Here is a 15,213-nt window from a genome sequence, read left to right as displayed (position 1 = left end):
ACCTGTTCCAATGTCTCACCACCCTTTCTTAGAAAAAATTCTTCCGAATACACAACTTGATGATTCATAGAATGGTTTGAGTTGAAAGGGACCTTAATGACCACCTAGTTTAAACCTCCCTGCCGGATACATAGTTGCCACCTGCTGTACCAGATTGCTCAGGGTCCTATCCAAACTGGTCTTGAACACAGTGGAGCATCCACAGCTTTTCTTCTACAGTCTGAACAACCCCAATTCTCTTAGCCTTTCTTCTTCGGAGAGGTGTTCCAGCACTGTAATGCCTTGCTGGATGTTTTAAATTTCCTTCCTCCGATATGCATGTGTCAGATTTTCTCCTAGATACTTGTTTGGTGAAAAGGAAAAATCTTCATTGATAGATAGGTGTGTGTGGAATGTATGCCCCAATTTTACAAATTTTAGCTTAAATCAATACCCGCTCTTCAGTATAAGTGAAAAGCAACTCCATAGAGTGTATTGTGTGATTTTTAAGATAAACTTGGAAGTATCAGGCAATGTCAAAGTTTAATTTGTGTGGAAGGCCATGCCTTTGCCTGCTCTGTGTGAGTAAATAAATGTCTCTTATCTTGTCTAATTTGTTTAAATTGTGCACATAGTGATGGAAAAATGATTGGTGCATTGGTGCAAGGGACTATCATTAAAATAATAAAACTGTATACAATAGCGGGCAGTTTGGTGTTTTTTCCATTCTTCATAATTTGTAAGAATAACTGGTTGTGTCTACATATTGAAAATCTCTTAATTCTCACACACTTTAGACCTTGTTTGGAGATGGGGTAATGCACAGTATTTCTGAGATGTCATAATTTTATGGCAGGATTGGATATTATTGCCAAGTGACTTTTTTCCATTTTCTTAAAATTTGTTAAATTCAGCTAAGAGTTACATAAATGCTATTACAAGCTCTTTTTAAGAAATGATAGGATATTAGTAATCCACATAGAAAAGTATATAAATAAACAACAACAGCAACAACAAAATCTATGAACTTTGCAACTCTTTTTTTTTTTTTTTTTTTTTTTTTAATGCTATTTCGTGTAGGAAAAGATGGACTTAGGAACTGTTGGTACTTTCCCTTTACTGTTTCCTATTGGAAGAATCTGTGTGGTTTAGAAAGGATGAGAAAACATTATCTGAATTCTAATGTGTTTTTCTTCAATGAAAACTTCAAACAGAAAGGTTTGTAGTCATGACAGAATTTTAGTACTCTTTTGAATTGTTTATTAATTTTGATCAGTGTGCATTTGTATTGCTTGGTCCCATACCTTACACTTTTAGAACTTACACCTTTCTCTTTTCCATTACTTATTGTGTACTATGATGAATATATACCATTAATTGTGCTATCACTTATGATCCTTGAATGGTTTAATTAAAACTACTATATACAAATGCACTCTTCAAGAATATGTAAAATAAGTATCTCTAAGATTCGTCTTGTCTCTGAAATGCCTTTTTGCTTTGTTAGGACAGCCTGCGGTTCTTTATACCTTTTCTGAATCCATCTGAATCTGTTACTGAATCCAAAGAGTCTTGTGCTTTATTAATAATTTTTTTCCTGTAGTGCATTTTTCTTCCACTTCTGCTCCCTCTTCCTCCTTATTTTTGCTTTTTTTTTTCCCCTTTCTTATTTTCCTCTTCTATTATCACTGCTTTTTCTGTCTCTGTTTCTTAGCTTTCTGTTTAAGAAGATACTATTGTAATTGCATCTTTATTTGCCTTCAGATATTTTCTCTGCTCTTCTATTTTGTATTTGGTTACTTAAAATTTAGATGTCTTTGACTTTCTCACATTTCATTTACTATGAGTGAAGGAGTGAGTCACCTTCCCTCTTTTGTATTCCCTATTTGTTCTTAGAACAACATGATGAATTGTCATTTTTTTTTTTCAGAAGTTGCAGTAGCTTGGAAATGATCCAGTTGTCTGTAGTATATATGAAGAAGCTGAGTTACTCAACAGTTTTATGTATTGATGTCTCTTAGTGCAAATTTCAGAAATTCTTGAGATGCTTTCAAATATTTGTGGATGAACCATCTCTGAGTTTTGCCAGAATATCTACAATTTGGAACAATTCCATTTTATTGAGATGGTACTAAAATGAAGACTTTCAGTTTTCTGTTGCATTTTCACACCCACTGTATAAAGAGGAGAAACTCTACTACTTTTGAAGTTACTAGTGTAGAGTTGGTCTTTGTTTCAAGCTACTCAAGTTACTGCATACAGTTTGTCAGTCTGCTAGTCTCACTTCTCTTCCTCGTTCTAATACATGACACATATGTGTAACATAAACTGCCTGTATGCTAATGCTGCTGTGCATGCAAAGAAGTGTGTTCCATTTCACGAGAATTGAGCTTTATTGTACTGATAAAATGTGATAAGTGCATTCATGGATAACTAGATTTCAAAAGCAAAATGATTTGCTCCTGGACAAGCTTCCCATCGTTGATTCCTGCGTTTGTTCCACAGAGCACAGGTAAGAGCCAGTTCAGTGGCAGTGAAAAGTGCCAGAATGTGGGTCTGATGGTAAGAGATGAGCTTACAGAGACCTGAGTATTGGGTATGCACCTGGAATTGCTTCTCTCAGTATAAGTCCTAGGGTGATCATTACAGTGTTTGCAAATTATAGGGAACTATTCCTCTGAAGCTTGCCCAAGATGCATTTTCTGAGGCTGAATCTGCACGTAACTTACTTGTTGAGTTCCAGCATGTGCTTGCAAATTTAAGATGCAGTGGAAAGAGCAATTATGTATATACTTGATAGATGTAGTCTCCTGACCAAGAAGATAGGGAAGTTGAGTGGAATAGAAAAAACCTTGATAATGTCACAGTAGTACCTTGCAGAAGGTAGCCTCATGTTTCTTGGCAAAAGTTCTGTGTGGAGTTATGAATGATTGTGGAAGGAGAAAAAAGCTCTTCATTCATAGTCTAATCAAATCAATCCTTGAAATCATAAACTCAGTTTATAGATATGAATATACACACAGATATATACATATGTCATGCATAAATCTTTATTCTCATAATTCTCCTCCAGAACAAGTTCAGTTTCTTTAGATTAATGTTACACTTTTTGTTTAAAAAGAAAAATATTACTGTCAGACTCCTTAGTTGCAGTTAGTCAGTAAAACATAACATGCTAATAATATGTGTTTGAGGCTTGTGACTGACTGCTTATGTTTGGAAAGTAGAGATACTTGTGCCAAACATTTCTTGTGTATGAAGCCAACTTGGGTCATGTAGTCAACACAATTTGCTGAACCTGGTTATGTTGTGGTTAGAACAGTGCTGAATATCTACTTGAATTATATTTAAATTGGATCAAATCATTTCTCAGAAACACTGACTTATAGAGGTAGGAAGGAACCTCTGAAAATCAAGTCCAACCTCCTTGCTAAAGCAGGTTCCCTACAGTAAGTTATGCAGGAAAGTGTCCAGGGGGTTCTTGAATATCTCTGGAGAAGGAGACATCACAACCCCTCTGGGTAGATTGTCACTCTGACAGTAAAGATGTTTTTCCTCCATTTTCATTTTAAACTTCCTGTCTTTCAGTTTCTGCTCATTGGCCTTTGTTCTGTCACTGGGTATCACTGAAATGAACTTAGCACCATCATCTGTTAAGATACCCTCTCAGTCTTTTTCCAGGACTCAGGTCTCTCAGCCTTTTGTCACAATGGAGATGCTCCAGGCCCCTCATCAGCCTTGTGTCCCTCCACTGGACTCTCTCCATAAGTTCTTTCTTGAGCTGGGGAGCACAGAACTGGATACAGTTCTCCTCAAAGGGATCTGCTTTGCTTTACTGAGTGAAACCTGATTACCTGAAACCTGATTGACATAGGAAAAAGTTCACACAGAAATTTCACGTATTTATTAACATAATGTAATAACATAAAATAATGATATATATATTTGTTTCTATCACAAATAAAAGACAATACAGCTTTATTATGACCATATGGAGAAGATGTGGACACACACAGACTGGTGTATTTCTGTTAGGCTGCCTTTTAAAACTGCAAATTGGCCAAACTGTTAGCAAATATTAACTGGTTCAGGATCTCTCATTTCAATTGGGCTTATGTGAGTTCAGAGCATCTGAACATCTGTTCAAATTTATAGTAAATGGCAACAGTGTTTTTTGTTAACTTGTTATTCCCTTTGTATATGTGTTGATATTTGGAGATCCTCTTGGTCTTCTACTCTTCCCTTTACAGACTTAGAATCTCCAGGCTGGAAAGGCACTTGCACAGAAGGAGCCACAATTGGTGTTGTATTGCTGTCTCTCACCAAAGAACACATGGATAACCACAAGGCTGCTGTTAAAGACCTTAGCCTCACTTTCCATAAAGGTCAAATAACAGCGCTCTTGGGACCTAATGGAGCTGGCAAAACAACAGTTATGTAAGTCTGCCAGTTAATAGTGCTATGTTCCCTTCTGGTTCATATTATGCTTTCTGAATTCATAGCATTTGTGATCTCTTCCTTGCATTTGTTTCTGTTTAGGCTATTTTAAAAACAAATATTATCCTTTACTTTTTAAACTCCCCATAACATGTGAAATGTAAAGGCAATATGTCTATGACAAAAGCAGTGTAATGAATTATGTCTTCTGTGTCACTGATACTCTGATGAAATTGTTCAGTAGCAGCTGGGCATACTTGGTTCTGAAGATGAGTGCCTCTCATTGAAGTGTTCTTTTCTAGCATCTGTGTGTACTCTAGTCACACAGAAGAGTCTTAAGGGTTTTTATGTCTTACTCCTGGTTGTTGCAAGAGGCTTCCTGAGCAGAGACTGAAATAAAATGAAAAACATCTGAATTATGAAGTATGTGCATTTCTAACTTTTTGTTAATTCTGATCAACTTAAATAAAACCAGTGACATAGGACAGGGAACCCATTAGCAATTTCTCCTCATCAAGAATATACATGTAGAAAAAAAAATAATGGACTATTAAATTTGGCTTGGAAAAGTGACTCTGGAAGTGCAGGAATGAAGGGCTGCTGAGATCCTGAAGGGGGGGTGGAGGGTTGAAAAAAAAGAGCCAAAAACATTAGCATTGTTCCTCTAATTGTTAAATTGTATTGATGACCTCCTCCGACAACTTCATGTCCTTCTTGTACTGGGGCTCCAGAATTGGATGGAGTACTTCAGGTAAGATCTCATCAGAGCAGGGTAGATGTGCAGAATCACCTCCCTTGACCTTCTGGTTACATGTCTCTTGATGCAACTCAGTATACGGCTGACCTTCTGGGCTGCAGGTGCACATTGCTGGTTCAAGTTGAATCTCTCATCAGTCAACACCCCCCAGTTCTTTTGTTCAGAGCTGCTCTCAAGCTGTTCTCCAGCCAACCTGTGTCTGTGCTTGCAATTGACCTGACCCACATGTAGGACCTTGTACTTGGCCTTGTTGAACTTCATGAGGTTGACATGGACCTACCTCTCAAGCCTGTCCAGGTCCATCTGGGATGTCATCCCTTCCTTCTAGTGTGTCAAGTGCACCGCTCAGCTTGGTGTCAACTGCAAACTTGTTGATGGTGCACTCATTTCCATTGTCCACACTGCCTACAAAAATGTTAAATAACACTGGTCCTAGCACCAATCCCTAAGGAATGCCACTTCTGTCTGGTCTTCACTTGGACACTGAGTCACTGACCACAACTCTGAGTGCGACCATCCAGCCAATTACTTATCCAGCAAGTGGCCCATCCATCAAATACATTTTTTTCACCAATTTGCTGACCAGGATATCATGTGGGGCAGTGTCAAATGCATTGCACAAGTCTAGACAGATGGCATCAGTTGCTCTTCTTTTATCCACTGCTGCTGTAACTCCATCATAAAAGGCCACCAAGTTTGTCAGGCATGACTTAACCTTGGTGAAGCCATGTTGGTTACCACCAGTCATCTCATCTTTATTTTCCATGTGCCTTAGTAGGGCCTTCAGGAGGATCTGCTCCATGATCTTGCCAGGCACAGAGGTGAAACTGACTGGCCTGTAGTTCCCTGGATCTTCTTTTTTTCCCCTTCTTGAAAATGAGAGTTGTTTCCCCTTTTCCAGTCAGTGGGAACTTCACCAGACTGCCATGACCTTTCAGATATGATGGGTGGCTTGGCAGCTTCATCTGCCAGTTCCCTCAGAACCCATGGACGGATATCATTGAGTCCCATTGATTTGTATCCAAGTGTGAGACATGCTTATATGCTGATTTTCTTTTGTTTTCTTGCATCAGATCACTGTTGACTGGTCTGTATCCACCCAGCTCTGGTACCATTCTTATCAATGGAAAGGACATACAAACTGATCTGGCTGCCATCAGGTCAGAGCTGGGTGTTTGCCCACAGTATGATGTTCTGTTCAACATACTAACAGTACGAGAACATCTGCTCCTTTATGGATCAGTGAAGGCACCTGGCTGGACAAATGAACAGTTGAATCAGCAAGTTAGTAGGTAAGAGTTCTTTCATTGGTTGAAATCTGTCAAGTAGATCACTTATCTATTGCAAATCACTTAAGCAAAAGTGCTAAGGCAAAATTGGATAAAGAAGCAACTGGAAACCGCAAGATTGATTTCCATGAGTTTTTATCACAATTTGCATTCTCAAATTGTACCTTGAAAATTGATTTTCTAGTTTCTAGCCTTCACTTGCATATATTTGGTGTGAAACTGTCAATGTTTAAAAATCTGGTACACTGAACTATCAAATGATCATGTTTTGATTGGAGTGGAGATAGTTAGCCTGGTAGCAGCTGTAGCATTTCCTGCCTCACACTGTCTGCCTTACATTCTTGCTGTTACTGGATAGGCAGATGGAAGCTAAACTAATATGTTTTTACCCTGAGATTCCAGTTAAGTTAACTGACTTTATTATTATTTATTTCTCTTACATTTCTCTGAAATTTAGGAACAAAATATATGCTTTTCTAATAGTATTCTGGTGTAAATATTGATTACCTTTTGATGCATGCTAGCCTGTGGGGAGGGCTGGGCATTTTCACATGTCAATGAGAATGCCAAGTTGATGGGATTTTGCTTTAGAGTACAATTAGGCATATCCAGATTGATTTAAGACAAGGTGGTTTTCCTTTTTCATATCTGTTATAAAATCCTGTTACTTTAAAATTTTGATCTGAAAAGCCTCTGGCATGAGGCGCTGCAGTCTCTCTTGAAACAAAAGAAATGACTCCAAAACACAAGGGAAAACCAAACATAGTGCTTAGTTAAAATTTACACAAATTAATATCCTATATTTTATTGTACTTAGTCTGCTGATCTGTAACTTCAGCAGCAGTCTGTCATAGTAATGGCACATAAGCATGCTCAAGACTCTGCAGGCCTTGCCACTAAGAAAAAAAATATTAAGACAATAAATACCACCAAAAAAAAAAATATATATATATAAAGATGGGGGAAAAAAAGAAAAAGCTTTTCGTTGAAGAAATAAAAAGAAGGCAGCTTTTAAAGAGATTAACATTTATCAGTTTCCTGGATATATATCTGCAAAGCAACTATTACAAAATATATTAATCGGCATATTCACTCAAATGATTCCGGAGATTACTTTAGGACCGCTGAGTCTTTTATATCTTGTTTGCTAGACTGAAAGTAACTGAAAGCTTTTTGGTCAGTGACCAGATATACAGTGTGATGTAAGTAAGTAAGTGGTCTTTCAGCTTTGTCCTCATTGGGCACATGCCCACACCCTGCTCCACTGCGAGACAGTTGAAAGGCCAGGGCTGGGAAGTGTGTGTGTGTGTGTCTAAGGCACCTCCCAGTCCTTCTCACAGGAGCCTCCAAGCAGCTTGAAGTAGGTTACTCAAAGTAGTGATCTTCTACCTGGGCATTGTTAATCCGCTTACTTCACAAAAACATGTCTTAAAAAATAATACTACTAATAAAAAGAAGTAGTGTTACCCTATCATTTACTTCAAATGTTCAAATGACTACAGGCATTTTTAAAGTTGATTACAGAGCTGCAAAAACTGAAGCACTGCTTGAGCTGTGAAACTAACAATCTTTACACATGGTTTAATGGACCTACAATCTAGAGTTTGCTTAAATCAATAAACAAACTACTATTTATTCTGTTAAACTTAATTTCAAAAATTATTCTTATCTGGCCCAGTACTGTTACAGAATAGTTTGGTGGTGGCAGGTATTATTGTTTGTAGGTAGAAAATAAAGCTGTTTTCTATTAACATTTGTCACCAAACTCTAAATTCAGTTAGATGTAGAGTTTTGTTATCTTTCCTTTACAGTCTTTTTTGATTGTTCTGCAGTGAGTGAACATGAGATGACTTGAAAGCTTTTCCAAACTTGGTCAGGCATCTGTATTCCTTTTTCAGTGCTCTGGAAGATGTGGATTTATCCCAGCACCAGTACAAACCTGTTGGAGCCCTTTCTGGGGGAATGAAAAGGAGACTATCAATTGCCATTTCCTTTATTGGAAACTCAAAGACTGTTGTTCTAGATGAGCCCACCAGTGGAGTAGATCCATGTTCCCGCCGTAGCATTTGGGATGTTCTGCTGAAGTACAAAGCTGGTACAAAGTCTAGATGCATTATCTGCTCCTTATTTTCTGTTCAGCAGTTCTGTTTCAATAAATTTAAATAGGAAATTTGGAGTATTGGTATTGCTAATTGGTAACTAAATACATTAATTTCAGAACTAACATTTAATCAATTCAGAAAACTTTAAAGCAGCCAAGTAAGACAATAAGAATTACCTCTTATCTCACAGAAAGATGCCTAACCTAATAGGTTCATTTTAGTTTCTAGACCTTTCCTACCATTTCTTTTGTCATTTCTTTTTTGTTTTGTTTTGTTTGCTTCTCAAAGTTTTCTTTTTCCTGGCTTTTATTTTTATTTCCCATTTTGGACATATCTGTATGTGGGTGCATATGTTTTCCTAATGATGACAGGTTCATCACTCAATCTGAAACATTAATTTTTTGAGTCAAACTTTTCAGCAAGTGTATGGTGTAATAAACCACAGTGAACAGTCCATTGAAACAGACACTGCTGTTATGTGGTTTTAAGGAATTCTTCAACCTCTTATGGAGTAGCTTGAGCTTATAGTAGGCAGTATTAAGACATTATGTATATTAAAAGGCAAAGACTGTTTAGACCAGAGTCTAGAGTACCCACCGAGTGTAAATCTTGAATAGAGATTTTGTTTGTGTCTTGGGTTTTGTTTCTAAGGGACCTGAAACGTATTCTCTCTAGGTTAAAGTATCTTCCCAAAGGACAGATTTATTTCTGTGGGAGCAAGGATTTGTAGATGTACTAATCTTTCTGATGCAGGTTGCACACTGATCTTTACTACTCACCATCTTGATGAGGCAGAGGTGCTCAGCGATCGCATTGCCATTCTGCAACAGGGCCAACTGAGGTGCTACGGTTCTCCTTCTTATCTGAGAGAAACATATGGCCAGGGACACAGTCTAACGCTCATAAAAAAGGTATACCGAAAATGTATTGTGCAAAACTTAACAGTGCCTGCCAAGTAATAGTTGGTTATATTCCAAGGATATTCTACACATATTCTTCCCCACCAGAAAGTAATATGTGACAGAAAGAGAGCAAAACAGGTTTTAATCAACTTACTTCTTATTTATTAGTAGCATTTTACTTAGAGCAATAGAGGGACATCTCTGAATATGATGAATATAAGGATTTTCATATATGAATTCTACCATCAAGTTTTTTGCTTCCGCTAACACTTTTTTTTTTTTTTGTGTGTGTGTGTGTGTGTGTGTTTGTGTGTGTTTATCTATGATTGTTTTTCTTATAGCCCTCTGTGTTTGAAATCCAGGATCCTAAGCATGTTGTACAGGTCACATCATTGGTACAGACTCACATCCCAGAAGCTTTCTTGAAAGAGAACAGTGGGACTGAACTAACCTACGTGGTTCCAGAAAGGGCAGATAAGACCTCTTTTAAAGGTCTTTTCCAGGCTTTAGATCAAAGCCTTCATCATTTACATGTGGCTGGCTATGGCATTTCTGACACCACGCTGGAAGAGGTATATCTAGTTTTTTTTTGTAATGGTGCTTTCTTTTTAGAGAATCTTGTATTTGCTTCTATTTGTCCTTGATTGTATCTGTCATATTTCACAACAGTTTTTTTTTCTTTTTTTTTTTTTCTGAGAAGCTTGTTTAAAAAAAAAACAACAAAACACACAAAAAAGCAGACAAAAAAAAAAAAGAAAAGAAAAAAGACAAAATCTATACTTTGTATTTTTGCTGTTACTATTAAAATAAAAGGCCACTCCACTACAGTGACTATTGCTGAGAATCTGATGTGAATCCCAAAGAACTGTGTAACTCATAGAAAGTTTTATTTTCTGCATTTAACAAAGAAAAATTTGTGTCTGATTTGTTCAAAACTGCTACTGTTGTCCTAAATGTCCTTTGTTGTCCTGAATGAACTTTGAACTTGTGAGGTTGAATGTTTGGCTCAGATAGCTCTGGGGAGAGGGAAAAAATACAGAAAATACTTTTTGAATTACAAAGATCTAAATTTTAGGACTTTGCATACCTATTCTGGAAATCTCTTAAGAAATACTGTGTGTGTACCAGGGAGGGGGGTGGGGTGGGGAGAGAGAGAGAGATTAACACTTATGTTTATTTATATGCATATATATATAAAAATATGCACACACTAAAAAGAGCAGAGAAGGAGACTCTGTTCTACTTCATCACTTTAGAATTTATCTGTGTAAATAGTTGTACCAGTGAGAAGTTCTGTTCCTTGGATTGTTTTTACCCTGACTATAACTTTTAAACATCAAGATTATAGATCATTTTGAAAATAACACCTTTTTTCTACTTCAAGTGATGATAGGAGACTAATGTCAGTATTTTATGATACAAAGACTACACTACTTTTACTTGATAGTGCAATTCACTCAGCATCACTTTGTGAAACTGATTTCTCCTATGACTAGCTATAATGTTAAAAACAGACAATGTTGGACAGTATTTCGAACAGACAGTTGAAATATATAGTAATTAAAAATCCCACTCCAATAACAATGTATGAAATACAGATGCCTATGAAGTGTTATCTATTAATATACAGCAATAATCTCTGTATAGAAATGTGTCTTGTCTCCCTCTGTTTCATGGAAATATATGTTTTGTAGTATTGTGGTCATCTACAACACAAAGTCCCCCAGATAAAATAATTTTCCCAGTTTTATGAAGATGAGGCTTCTGAAGGCCTGTCAGATGCTAATTATGAGTTGTAATCTTACTCTGTGTGATAGTCATATGGGAATTAATGGGGTTAGATGTTTGAAAGTGTAAACAGTTCTGAGTCTGATGTTAGTAGTTTAGAATCACTGCTCATACATGATTTATGGGGAAAAATATAAAGAGAACCTTATAAATGTAAGTATAACCTCAAATGTCAGTTGTTCAGGATAGATTCACCACCAAGTGGAGCTGCTGTACCCTGAAGTGATCCATTGGGATATGTCTTTAGGACTGTATTCATATACAATAGACTTCTTAGCAGGCTTTATAAGTGTAAACATTCTGTTTTCAAACTGTAGTTCAGAAAATAGTATGACAGTGCATGTATGGGTGATTTTGAAGTGAGGCTCTATACAACTGAGTTGTTTATAATGAGAAATAAAGAGCCTCACAGAATCACAGAATTACCCGGGTTGGAAGGGACCTCAAGGATCATGTAGTTCCAACCCCCCTGCCTACCAAGCCTCCTTGATGATTCTCTCACATATGTGGCAAAAAATTTGCTGTGGCAATGGAAGAGGAGAAAAAAAGAAATATAATAGAGGTTTATAAAGCAAAGGCTGTCCCTTCTCTGTATAATTCTATGAAAAAAGTAAAAAACTATTGGAAAACCCTGTAATTTGCTTTCAAATTAGATAGGGTGATTAACACGCTGTAAGTAAGAATAGTATTTACTGCCAAAGTTTATAGATTTTAAGGCAATGTGTATTGACAAACTTTTTTGGTACATCTCTATGGGACATCTTACGATTTTGCAGAATTTATTAAGTATATGTGAAGTTATCACTGGAAGAATTGGAGACTTCTTTAGTTGTGCTTCATCTGCTATTCAGTTATGAGCTTGCTTTTGCTTGTTTTCCGCAGGGAAGGTTAAAATAAAAAGCTTTAAAGATGGTATCTGATATTGATGTATCATTCTTCAGCTTGAAGACTTAATGCATTAATTTAGGATGATTTCTGCCATCTCCATATCTCATCATTAGTTTTTACAACCTCCATATTCCATTTTCTTATCAAAAGCTTTTTGCATTGGCAACTAAATGGATCGCACATAATAGTGCTATTTAGTCTATTCAAACAATTCAATCTGAAAACAAAGCACTTTGACTTTAAAGGAACAATCTTTATTATATCCTTTCTTTTCGTTCTCTCATTCTCTCACCATTATCCTTTAATGTGAGGGATACTTCCTCTTGCTAAAATCTTAGACTTCAAGGGAAACCTGTTTGCCATTCGTTCTTCAAAAGAATTTTGAATCTCTAACAAAATAAATTCCTGACATGTTCAAATCTCACTAATATTCTATTTGCTTTAATTTTATTTAAAATATTTTCCAACTCTGTTTTTGTGTACTTCATAAAGTTTATAATTGAAAGATAGGAGAGAAAAGAGGATAGAAGGGTGGCTACTGGAACTATGTATATATACTGAACGCTCTCTGGAGGATGATTAACTTGCCATCAATTCTGAATTTTCAAAACTAATTCCTTTCTTGGTTGGCACTGAGAAGAGTACTGAACCATTAAAACTTTGCAAAATAAGATGTGTCAAAATATCTGTTATTGGAATTTCTTTAAATTCACTTCATTGAAATAACTTTTCCACTTTTCCATAACTTTTTCATTGAAAAAACTTTTCCATGAAAGGCCTTGACCTATTTTGGCCTTGAAGCAGTGTATAGTCTCTAATGGGATTCAGTTCTGTTTAGTGTTCTCTAATGTCTAATAAGAGCACAGTTACATTAATCTATTTCACTGCGGTAATGCCACCTGTTCACATCTTTTTCCTAGTGGGCAACGCATCTTCTACACCTGCTCACAACCTTGTGGTTTCAAAGAAGCTGCCTGACTGGTAGCTGCTACTTGCCATTAGTGCTATCCTCCTCAACGGCCAGCATTATCGCTATCCCCAGGAATAGCAGAGACGGTCCTACAGAGTCAGGCATGCAGCCAGTTCTCAGGGCCAAGTGCTGGAAGTGAGCCATGCGACTCCCCTCTTATTTTAAACCCTTTCCTGTAAAGCACAGGTTTTCTGTTGTTCTCAGCTGTCAAATGTCTACCTTCCTATGTGTATATATGTTTCACAGTCAGGAGTGTTCCTTTTGGGCAAATGTCTGAGATAGGTGGCCAGCCATTGACTCAGGTCAGTGTTCATCTGTAGTGAATGCTTCTGGGATTGCTTGTGCCTCATTCCAATTAGGGAAATAAAGTAGCTCCAGAAGGCTGTTATTTTATTTTATTTTTTTTCCAGGGACTTTCTTGTGTCTTCTGTATTACTTTTCCTTTTACCCTCACAAGTTTGGCTACTCTTTTTGCAAGTGTTTCTTGTAAACAAACTGCAAACAGCAATTAACATTTACCCACTCAAAAATAGCTAAGATACGCTCAGGATTTGTAGAGTAAGAGGGAAAAAAAAAATAAATTGCTAAATTGCCAGAGAATAGTGTATGTATTAGCAAAATGTTTTTGTTTTTTGTTTTATGTTTGTTTTTTTTTTTTGTTTTTGTTTTTGTTTTGTTTTTTTTTAAGTGTATGGTAAAATCTTTAAGCATGGTTACAGACCAGCTTTTTCTTCTTTAACCCCAGCAGAAATTTTGATGCTGAACTGAGTATGTCCAAGTGACAACCTGTAGATTATTTACTATCCTAGCCAGAGGGCAGCAGTTTTTTGTGGTTTTAGCCTGTACAGTTTGCTTTCATTTGCTTGACGGATTTGGTGTGCAGATGAGCTGCCTGCAAGCAGGCCCAGAGCAGCAAATTAGAATGTGGCTTTGGGCAGTCAGGATATCCCTCCAGGGTCTAACAGAGCAGTGTCAGGAGGTATTCAGTTTCTTCTATCCCTGCAATTACTAATGGCTGGAAGCGTTCCCTGGAACTTGACAGGTAACAAATGCAATCAATATTGACAATTAAACGGCACTTATATTGACTAAGCAAAATTTAGTTTATATAGCAGTCAGGGTACAGCAAATCAAGAAATATATTTCCACAGCAATAAAATGCTTCATATTGTTTGTAGGGTTTTTATTATTTAATTATTTATTTTTGTTTATAGCACAAATTCCTTAGAAACAAGGGATTATTATTATTATTTTGTTTTGGCTGGTACTGAGTTCTGCAGAAAGAAGTAAACAGTTTCTTAATGATTTTGGAAAATTTTAGTGTAGTTATAATTGGTATCTTGCAGTTCAACTCAAACAGAGAAGAGAAGGCTTTCATCAAGAGAAAGTAAATCTTGATTGTAATTTTGCTGCTCAATTAGAGATGCTAACAGTAGCTGTATTTTCTGTTATTTATTTATTTTATCTGAATTTCCCAGGTCACTGTTTAAATTGCAGTTCAGATTAAGATATTTTTAATTTTATTTTTCATTTAAGTTTACAAGAAGTGGGCTGAGTATTAAATAACTAAGTCACTATGAAAGCTGCTCTAGGCTTCATCAGGGCTGAGAAACTGAGAAATGAAATGCGTCTCTGTAAAATTCAAAGTACTTTATGTGTATTGAACTATGAAACAAGATTAAGCATGCTGTAGGGAGTGTAACACAAATCTATTTGGCAAAGTGTACTTAATAGGTAATATATCTCATTGTAAAATTGGTGTAATCTGTTTATTTTAATATTATCATTTGCTTCTTTATGATGTGTGTGTATTTCCCCCTTAAGAAGATCTAACCCTTATTATCTTAGTCCAGTCAAGACTTCTCGATTGTTAGATTTATTTTAATAAGATAATTTTGGTGTTTCACACAGTGCTTTTTAGATAACAGGAACTTCATTAGATCGGAAGGTGAGCATTATGTTCCATTCTGGAGCATGCATGCTAGTTGTTTTGTTAACAAAGCATACGTTAAAACTGATTAAAATTAATGTCCTTTTTCATATTCAGTGTCAAAGAACCTTTATCAGTTGCTGAATGAGAATAGCAATGGTACAACTAGAA

At 36.4% G+C, this 15,213-nt stretch overlaps 1 protein-coding gene across 1 annotated transcript in view; it reads left to right on the top strand.

Moving 5' to 3' along the window:
* ABCA13 (ATP binding cassette subfamily A member 13) overlaps nucleotides 1–15,213 on the top strand; it is a 164,803-nt gene that overhangs the window by 67,066 nt on the left and 82,524 nt on the right. Inside the window, exons 34-39 of the mRNA XM_032442584.1 lie at nucleotides 1,060–1,197; nucleotides 4,230–4,416; nucleotides 6,247–6,465; nucleotides 8,361–8,557; nucleotides 9,318–9,475; nucleotides 9,808–10,038. Coding sequence (XP_032298475.1) covers nucleotides 1,060–1,197; nucleotides 4,230–4,416; nucleotides 6,247–6,465; nucleotides 8,361–8,557; nucleotides 9,318–9,475; nucleotides 9,808–10,038 — 1,130 coding nt within the window. The remainder of the gene's footprint in view (nucleotides 1–1,059; nucleotides 1,198–4,229; nucleotides 4,417–6,246; nucleotides 6,466–8,360; nucleotides 8,558–9,317; nucleotides 9,476–9,807; nucleotides 10,039–15,213) is intronic.

The sequence above is a fragment of the Coturnix japonica genome, chromosome 2 (genome assembly GCF_001577835.2).
Source record: "Coturnix japonica isolate 7356 chromosome 2, Coturnix japonica 2.1, whole genome shotgun sequence".
Lineage (NCBI taxonomy): Eukaryota > Metazoa > Chordata > Aves > Galliformes > Phasianidae > Coturnix > Coturnix japonica.
The sequence above is the reverse complement of the archived record's forward strand: the minus strand, read 5'-3'. Positions and strand labels throughout refer to the sequence as shown.